Here is a 10,760-nt window from a genome sequence, read left to right as displayed (position 1 = left end):
AGGAGAGAGACTATTCAAACTGATGAGAATGTTGATTTGAAAGGGGGAAGAATGTTATTGTTCTGTGATCTCGTTTAGGGTGAACAAAGCATGTAGGTCCGTTCAAGGGAAAGAACGTAAACAAAATAACGTTCGCAAAAAGCAAGTGAGTGGTCTTTTTGTGTGGGAACAGCACCAATCTATGCACAATGACAAGGCCATCCAAACTATGTAAAATGACCATCATAGGAAATATTTTATTTTTAGTGCATCTAAACGCCGCATGGGTAGAAACGGCGCACCCGCTGAAAATTTAAGTTTTAAACACGTAAACGCCGCGGCGTTTCTTCCGGAAATTACGGTATTTGTATTTCCCCTTTGTGACTCCGAACTATGAACAGGAGAGATCTTCTTCCGGGGTTCACGCACATTTTCATATTCTTGCAGCATTTCCGCTAATTTCTCTGGAGTCGTTATCTTCGACCATTCGTTAATAAAATGTTGGCGCACTTCGGCATTTACACGACGCTTCATTTGGTCCGTTATCATGAGCTTCTTTAAAAGTTCAAAATCCCTAACTTCCAAACCTGCAATCCATTCTTCAAAGTAATTCCTTAATTCAAAGGCATTCCTAACTTTTGCTAAGAATGCCATGATATAACAAAAATTATGATCCTACACAATTATAGCTCCCTCACACTACAGATACATACAATTGATTTAAACAGATATCATTTTCACAAGAGAGAGTAAAAATTAAACTTTTATAATTTTTTTTCACAACCTATTTTACAGATGTTAGACAAAAACAAGACAGTTTACACTATAATATGCACATTGCATTCAAAAATAAAAACAAAAATTGTCTACTTGAGGACGTATGAAACTACAAATAATATTATCCTGTGAAAAGCTTTAAATTCAGTTGTGTAAAACACACTTGCTTGTGATAATTCAATATACGTTCCTCAAAATTTGGGATATATTAAAATATGCATTCAGAAATACAATAAATTACACAATACCTATCCATATGCTAGTAATTAACATTAATATGACAACAGATAACAGGAAAGATACTGGGGGTTTTATCATTCCCCTTTTACTCCTTCAATAGAAAAAACAATTTCTCAGTTCTTACACAAATAAAAGTTTGACACACCTTAACTGAATTTCTAATATTTATAACATTCAAAACGTCTTAGAAATGATATGTCAGATTGCCACCTAACATTAAAACCTTCAAGTTACAGTAATTCTACTCCTTTACACAATCTAATATATAAGTTTAATTTAAGCACAACACATTAACATTTCAGATATTAAAAAAAAAATCTATTAACACAGGTTTAAATTCTAAATTGTATACTTTTTTATTGTAACATAAAACCCAAAAAGCACATTTCTTTAAGCTTTACAGGAACAAGTTGACTTAAAACAGTTATGTGACTTACATACTGATTTACAGAAATAAATTAAATTACTTTACTGCCTCAATATAAAAATCCAAGGGACTTACCCATCTGGATTGGAGAGTTGAAATGGTTGCGATGCAACTTCGCTTCTCACAATTTAAGATTTTATGGACACTGATGATCCAGGCACCTATAACGCACACACACAAGATCTGTTGATCTAAATTTTCTCGATCACAAGGGTGATCACCCACATATCACTTTTTCAATACTCTACACATCACAATGATCTGAAGATCTTCGGACAATGATTGTCCCACATGCTCACTGCGGTAAATTTTCTCGAACACAAAAGATGATCGCACAAGTAGCACCTTTATCACCGCGCTTAAAGATGAGCTTATTTCAGGAGACTGTCGTTCCTCTTTTTCTGGACTGATGTCCGTAACTTCTTCGTGGATTCTATTCCCCCACTTCAAAGAGCTGTAAATTACGAACGGATGTTCATAAATTCGTGCTGCACTTCAGAGCCTGGCGGTCTGTACTATCTGCAAACACTGATGATGTTCGGACAATGGCTGTCCTACAAACTCGAGATGAATTTCAGACTCGGACGGTCTGTAATCTCTCCATGGATTTTCTTATCTCGTCACTTCGGAGAGCTGTAATCATTTTTTCGAACTGATGTTTGTAACTTTTCGTGCTGCACTTCAGAACCTGACGGTCTGTAATATCTGCAAAACACTGTTGATATCCGAACAATGACTGTCCCACAATCTTGAGATGGATTTTTAGAGCCTGACGGTCTGTAATTTCTGCATGGATTTTCTCATCTCGTCACATCGGAGAGCTGTAATCACTTTTTCGAACTGATGTTCGTAACTTTTCGTGCTGCACTTCAGAACCTGACGGTCTGTAATATGTGCAAAACACTGTTGATATCCGGACAATGACTGTCCCACAATCTTGAGATGAATTTTTAGAGCCTGACGGTCTGTAATTTCTGCATGGATTTTCTCATCTGAACCGCTGCCACCATTTATTATAGCTGTAACGTCAGTACACCCGTGTCGGGTGAAAGAAAGACAGGTTGTCTTTTAAATTATTTATTTGATAAACTAAAATAGATTTCTTGATTAAACATAAAAATAAACTGATCATTACAGCTCTAAATCATACAATACCCGCTAACACAGATTGGACGCAAAAAAGTCCTTTTTACTGTAGTTACAGCATAAAAAAACTATTGTTCTACAGAAACCACTGGCGTGGTTTAGAACGTAAAAGATGCGTCCTGTCACCTCAAAACCACATGAAGAACTCTTACACAAAGATTTTACTCGTTTTGTTATCTGCGAAGAGAAACATAATTATTTCCTTGTGTCCGGAAATTCCCAGGGGGTTTTATCTGCAGTCCTGCTTTTTGCAGGTATAGTCCATTTTGTCCGCGAACAAACAGGAAGTTATAATTCAGCACCTGTGCCCGCGGGGGTGCTAGTAGCTGTATCATCACACTAGACTAAATCTGCCAACCTATTTTCCTGTCTCCAGTAAATGACTGTATCTCCAAAATTTTAAAGTTATCTAAATGTAAATTATTTCTTTCAAATCCATCTCTAGAACAAATGCTGATCACTAGGAGTCAAAAAAAAAAAAAAAAAAAAAAAAAAAAAAAAAACTATGAAGAAATGTCTTGGCAGTACTAAAAAATAGCTGCATAGTCCTATCTTAGCAAAACATTAGATGTGCAAACTCTGCTTGCCACGGTATAGTGATACTCAGCATGGTGTTTCTGATTATTATTATTATTATTATTTTCTGATCTGATTTGTTTAACACATTCACTGCCAGGATAGATATACAAAACTTCACATTAACTTACATTTAATATGTAAAACTTGTATTTCATTTGGTTTTAAGAGTTCATTGCTAAGCTTATTCACATAATAATTTACATTTTAATTACTACTAATTTAATTTTCTTCATGTTTAAAGGTAATTTGATAAAACTTTTTATTACTTATTCAAGATTTTGCAGCAAAAAGTTTATATACTGATAGTAGGAAGAAAAAATATAATAATGAATTAAATCAAAATCACATTTTATAATTAGTTTAATAATCTAAATCATGAATTGCACAGTGACTTTCCACTCAGATTTGTTAATTTATAATTTTTCTGAAATCTTACAGCTGTACAGTGGCATAGGCATTCCAGTTTTTCATATTTTATCTCATATCATTGGAAAGGTTGGTAGCTTAGGTGTGGACAGCAATGTTGTAACGATTAAAGTTCCAACTCATATATGTAGTTTTAATATATTCTGATGGAAGAAATTTCTTACATATAATTATAAACAGCTGACTGAGTTATGGTTGTACCAGATTTTTATATTATAAAAAAAAATAGTTGAAATATTGTTGATTTTGGTACATTTTCAAAACAAAATCTGAGATACAGTATGACAGATCAGATCATAGAAATTTCTGAAAACAACCAGTCTGCCAATATTCTGCAGAAAAATATTGTGCTACTAGACAGTTCTTATTGAATCCATGAATTAATTCACTGAAGCAACATAATGTAATGTTTTGGGCAAATGCTATGGTTCGTGTATTTAAATTCAAGTGTTTTATATTTCATCGTGTGTTTTTAAATGCTTTTATAATTGGTATTCTTGACTTATCAGAAAAAATTATGGGGCATTACATATTTTGGAACGAACTATGGGAATGTTCTCAATGAATTTTATTGTGGTATATTCAACAATGCTACTGTGTGCATTGACATTTATGTGTTGTGTTTTTGTTGTCAATGGGCTGTTTATCATGCAATTCATTCATGAATCCATAAGACTGTAATAATCTGTAATGTTACTTTTCTTGATTTTTTTCCATCGTTTACCAAACTGAAAGGAATGTAATGGAGTCTTACTAATTTTAATTTGTAGTACAAATGTTTGAGTTATTGTAAAACTATTCCATAAACTATATTATTCTTCATAAATGTGTTTTTAGAATTTCAATTTTTATCCAAATTAATGAAAGTTCACACAGAATTAAAAAATATATATCACTGTATATAACATCAAACACCTCTGTCACCCCAAAAAGCATTGTTAATACTGCGCATAAAACGAAAATTATCACAGAAACAAAATTATGATGAAATGCTTTTATTACAAAAAGATGGTTGGTTGTTATTTTGATTACAAAATAGCAAATAAGGCCTATTTGCCTAAGGAGAGGAATGCCTTTATGAAATTTTTAAGAGAAATAGCTCATATTTACATTAGCAATAATGAAAACTAAAAAATGACTAGCTCACTTTATTATCCCAAAGGATCTAAAAGCAGACCAAATCACTAGTGTTCAGTGGTCTTATCGAATAAACCACTAGTGAATCACACACACACATACACAAAAGAAGATAGTATATATTTATAATACCTATTAAACATGAATTGCTCAAATAACTTAGAAAAAGTATTGAATCACACAGTAATTCTTACCATCATCATATATATCAAAAATCCTGCAAAACCTTCCGTCATTCAGCAGAATTTTAAGCGAACTTTTTAGAGAATTCAGAATACATGATGCATCTTCAGGACATAAGAACCATCCAGTTACATAAGGCAAAACATGATCCCACGTCCTCATGCGTTTTTTAAAATAATGCAAATTCAAACCATCAGAATTGGTTTTAGCCAAAGCCTGAAAAATTGCAATATAGCTGCATGTAATTGAGTGTTTTTTAATTTTGATTGTCATAATAACAAAAACATTCTTTACAGCGAAAACTTTTATGGTAACCACCTATGAAAGTGACTAATACTTCAATAGAACACAAACTATTAATACTAATTAGAAAAAATATCATACCAAATAAATGCTGACTAAGGAAACAATGGTAGTTGGTGTAGGTTTTATTTTAGTAAATGGGAGTTCAGCAATTTAAATACTTTTCCTTTCTTTCAACTACAACTAAATTAAAGTGCACAAACAAAAGGAGAGAATTTTCAAAGATCCCCCCTTACATGAAGATTTTAACTATGTAAAAAGTGTTAAAACAATTTGGTTATAGTTTAATATAATAAAATCATTCATTTTTTCACTGAAATTTTAAGTATTTTGAGGTATCATTTCTACTCACCTTTCTGACAGACATTTTTTATGCTCATGCATATTTTTTTATACGCTTCGGGGAAAGTATCAACATAAAATTGTTCTTTTATGTTGTAAATTACATGTAATTCCACTCAGTAATTACATGTTTAAAACTTAATTCTTTTTTAAATATGCATGAAATATTTTACACAATTAAATGCAGAGGGTCGCACTTAAAAGGGTCCCGGGAAAAATGGATAAATATTGTTTAACAAGAGAAAATGAAACCAAATTTTTGCATGACATACCTTTATATTTGAGGAATCAAAAATTAAACTGTAATTCAGCTAAATTTATATTTGATTTATCATCTTTATTAAACGTGTTTCTTATTTTTATTAATTGTTATACGATATCCATTTTTCCCAGGGCCCCTTAATTCCTTTTCCCAGGACCCCTTAATCCCAGGGCCCCAAATAAATGCAGAGAGTCTTCGACACTCTGCATTTAATTCTATAAAATATTTTAAGCATATTTGAAAAAGAATTAAGTTTTAGACATGTAATTACTGAGTGGAATACATTTCTAAAAAATTCTGAATGCCAGAACAGAATAACTAATGCAATTCATTAAGAAGGGTCAGAAGCACTTCCAAATTAAGAAAAATATGAAAAAGAATTTATCAAAATTACTAGCCATTTACCTAAAATTATTACCTAAAATTATTACCATAAAAATATTAAATGATCTTAATGAGTACAGCAAGTGTAAATTAACTATCTCATGACTTACATGCACTTTAATCTAAATCAATCAGATTAAAAAGTAGAAAAAATATTCTTATGAACTATGTTTCTTGCTTTTAAATTCCTTAGTTTGTTACTCAATAAGAAAATATTAAATTTGTTAAAAAGTTAAATCTTATGCTTTTTTGAATGGCAACAGACTTGCATATAAAAAATAAAAATATTTCATTTCAAGCAGTGGCAATACATGCTTTTAAATAGCCTGGTTTGTTGATAAGTTACAAAGATAAAATCTGATATTTTGTTAGCAACAATCTACTGCATTGGAAATAATCCTTAATAACTTCATAACTGATTTATAATCATACAAATTGTGAAATAAATAATAAACAAATTCAAAATCCGGGCTTCAGTGTGCACATGTTGGGTACAGGAATACACGTAATAAAAATTCAGTAGCTCCAGGTGCTGTTGTTTTTCCACAATAGAAGAGAAAAAAAAACTTACATACATTCATTATTTAATGGCAGAGATTATACATAATATTTAACAGCAGGTTATAACTATTTCATTTATATTTTGAGACAGAGACTATTTCATTTATATTTTGAGATTAATAAAATTTCATTTAAAATAATGAATATTTTATTAATATTTAAATCATCAAAATTAAAAAAAAAATCAAATATAATTATTTACCTCTACAGATACATCAAACTTGAATAGAGTGATAGCCATAATAACAGTATAATTGTGTGCTGCCGCCAGGTTTAAATACTTCTGCATTTCCCACTTCCTGATATGTGTATTTTGAATAATAATAGGGCTTTTGCTGTTTAAACAAGCATCTGTGGCTCTGAAAAACAGTTATTTAAAAGGAAATATTTTACTTGGATTAAATAGTTTTTTTTAAATTTTAATAATAATTTTACAGAAATAATAACAAGAAGCACGGCAATGATTATCATTTCAGGGCTGAATATGATGCTAAATATAAAAATAAACATTAATGGTGTATCTACTACTGTTAGGGCATTATCCTATTATAATGTAAACCTAGGGGTTCATGAAAGTAAGGGCAACGCTACATGGCATAGAATCATTGATCTGCTGTTGTACAGTAAGAGTGTCCCTGATGACAACCAAAGGAGTTCAGCTGCCAAATAAAATTGGCGCTCCATAACTTCTGGTTGTCAGCCCAAGTGTCAAATGACAGTTAGGTCATTATAGACTATTATGACAGTTAGGTCAGGATAGTATACCACGGCTATCATGGACATCTCCAGACACATCTTCGCTGGTCAACGAAACTCAATTTGAAGCAGTACTCTTTGCCGAAAACAATTCTATTCCAGTGCATCAGATTCCAGGTTGAATGACACACCACTGAAAACCTACCTTGTGTTGTGCAATGATGAGGCCCAGTTGGTGCAATGGCCTCTGTGATCTCCATTCCTGTTTACTGAGTCTCTTATCAATGGCTACTGTAGCCACTTTTGTCCTTGTTACACGTTCGGTCGATGATAAAGACACATCAGTGTGCACTGATTAGATGATCACTTAGTCCTCTTGTCCTCTCGTCACTGCCAGTTGACCGCTATCTTCTTGAGCCTCACATGGTTCACCCATTTCTGACAATATCATTGAATGGTAGCATCATTCTGACCAAACTGTTTAGCAATCCCACAATTCGACCACTCTGATTTCTTTAGTCCAATTGCATGTTTTCTCTCAAATGATGATAACAATTTATGATCATGTTCTGCAAGGCACTGATACAGTCTACGTGGATCGACGGAACCACATCTGGAAGCTCTGTTGTAATGTGTTGGAGCTCTAGCTAGTCGCTCACTGGTCATCAAATGTTAATTATTTGCATATTCTATTTGAGTTATGGGCTTACAAAATTTCGCCGCATTCAGATAGCTTTTTCATGGTGCCTCGCATTTCATGTTGTATATTGCATTTATATACACATTTTATTTCACCTGTGTGATAAAAACATGTTACAATCATAAATGAGTCAATAAGATCTTATGTGTCTATTTGAGTGTGGCTGCAGTAACATTTATTCCTTAACTCGGCATTACTCGCACAGGGTATGAGATAACCACCTCCCTGAATTTTTTAATTTTCCTTCCTAACCTTTTTTGGAAATGGATGAGCCTTTGTATAGCTGACTCTAAGGCTGTAACCTTGAAAGAGAGGAAACTTGGGGCCAAATTTTGAAAATGATTCTTCAGATATTGCATCGATGGGTATATTATACCCTGCGTGAGTATTTGTGTTATAGTTCTAAGTATGCGAACAAGCTTTCAGATTGTTCTTCTAATATGGTCTGTAATTGCAGTTATGATGAAGAAATGCGATGTTTGATAAATTTATTGGATATTGTATCTTTGGATGAGTAACTAACATTGGAAACATAAGAAAAATATAAAAGAGAGATTCCTGCAATGTTTCTGAATTCAAAGAAGAGAGAGATTTGCTCCTCCATATTTGGTTTCCAAAAAGACACATAATTGTCTCACATACACCCAAGAAATATTCTTCTACTTTCAACTATGCATATTGATGATGCAATAGACTCATCCACAGGAGAATCGAAAAAAACCTGAAATAATAACTTTCTCCAATTTATCTAAAGGAGCAGTTGACGTTGTAGACAAAATTGCTGCCACATAGTCAATGGGCTAGGAAATCTAATCATTGGCACGTAGCAGTATTTTTTGCACTGTTGAATGTTGCTGCAATAAATGCTCGAATTAGTTTGCTATGTACTAAGAAACCACCTACTGAACATCATACAAAGTGATCATTTTTTAAATATTTGGCATTTCAACTTGCAGAAGAATACAAGAAAAACAGAAGCCAACAAGCAATGCTTCCATGAAACTTAAAAGAAAAACTAAGATCTAATGGAGACATCGCACAACCTACAAAGAAGGTGAAAGTAATATCTACAATTTTCGCTGAATGCCCTAATAGAAAAGACAGAGAAACTAAATTTATTTGTGAAAGGTGTGACAAACATATATGTGTGGAACACATGGCATGTATTTGTAGAAAATATGCAAAATAAATGTAAGTAGCATGATTAACTAGTTTTCAAACTGTAGTCTCCTTTTTATTTATTTATTTTTTACCTTTCATGCATAGATTTTATGATAGAAAATATAATGAAACATTCTTGGGTATGACATATCCTGCACAAGTAAGTTTTTGTCGCGCAGGTAATGCTGGATTAAAAGAACCTGCAGGTAAATATAAATAATTCCTAATTGTCACCTCATTATTATTTCCAAATTGTTTAATACTTAAATTTGCTACCCAGCAGACATTCTTTGATCATTTAAGAAAACAGATTGCTGTATATAAGGGTAAAAGAAGGTGCAATACAAATTACAAAAAGATTTGCCGAAGAATGTAAGCATTTTATTTTTTTAAATATTTTATATAAACCTTATTTAACATTTTAAATTGCTAAAGTACGTTTTTTTCACATGTTAATAATGTTTGCTTACTTACAATAAATATCAATAATATGGGAATCTTCTTAAAAAAAATCATGAAAACTGCTAATTCTCCCTCAATAAGTAAGTTATATTTCTTAATATGAGAAAAATTGCCAGATTGTGACGACAAGGTAGTAGTTGTGTTAATACATACATACCCTGGAAAATATTTAAAAAAAAAAAAATCAGTTATCGAATAAGTGATGTGAAAACCGACAAACTGAATAATAAAATAATATGATTTGTAAAGTCGGAAAGTATTAATTTATTGTACATTATTATATTTGCTAAAGCATTCAAAGTCTGTACAAAATGTATGATATAGGGGTGGAGGGGAATAAGTAAGAGCTACTGAAATAATTCGATTATTCCTTGGTTCAATAACATTCCCATGATGATGATGGTACCTAAAAGTATTCATGAAAGAAGTGTTTTAAAGAAAAACAGTTTAAAGATAAAAATTACGATTCATTATTTAAAAGAGATTTTTTTTCTTTAGGCCAATACACATACATACATACATACACACAGTAAAAGCCTGACTATCTGGATTTCAACTGACTGGAATATTTTAGAAAAATCCCCCCCCACAAATTTAATAAACGAGAAATCTGCAATGCCATTATAGAACCTGTAATACTATTAAAACACTTATTATTGCCAAACAGCATGATTTAGCATCAATAATGCATAAGCATGAAGTCCCGATTTTTCCAACTGATTTGGCTTTTCTAACATGAACTCTGTTTTTTATATGCTCAACTCGGAATTCGGCATATCCTAAGCTTTCTGGATAGTCGAGCTTTCATTGTATTCATCTAAATCACTATTCATCAGACAGTGTATTAGAATCATCTGAAGGTTCTAATATAGTTTACTTAATTCTATTTGAAATTTAACAAATAAATACAATTTTCAGGAAAGAAAACAAAAAAACAAAAAAAGAGTTGTATTTTCCTGTAATGTGCACATATGATTAAAAAAAGGTGACAGATT

The 10,760-nt window shown here is 31.9% G+C and overlaps 1 protein-coding gene across 1 annotated transcript in view; it reads right to left on the bottom strand.

Annotated features, from left to right (window-relative positions):
- Nucleotides 1–4,553: 4,553 nt before the first annotated feature.
- LOC146995245 (NEDD4-binding protein 2-like 1) overlaps nucleotides 4,554–10,760 on the bottom strand; it is a 41,164-nt gene continuing 34,957 nt past the window's right edge. The window contains exons 3-4 of the mRNA XM_085826011.1: nucleotides 6,949–7,105; nucleotides 4,554–5,110 (exon numbers count right to left, since the gene is read on the bottom strand). Of these exons, the coding sequence (XP_085682137.1) occupies nucleotides 4,871–5,110; nucleotides 6,949–7,105 (397 nt within the window). The 3' untranslated portion in view covers nucleotides 4,554–4,870. The remainder of the gene's footprint in view (nucleotides 5,111–6,948; nucleotides 7,106–10,760) is intronic.

This window comes from Stegodyphus dumicola, chromosome 10, assembly GCF_044657685.1.
Source record: "Stegodyphus dumicola isolate Sdum_Otavi_A_Nest chromosome 10, ASM4465768v1".
NCBI classification, from domain to species: Eukaryota; Metazoa; Arthropoda; class Arachnida; order Araneae; family Eresidae; genus Stegodyphus; species Stegodyphus dumicola.
Note: the sequence above shows the minus strand (reverse complement) of the source record. Positions and strands in the feature narration are given on the sequence as shown.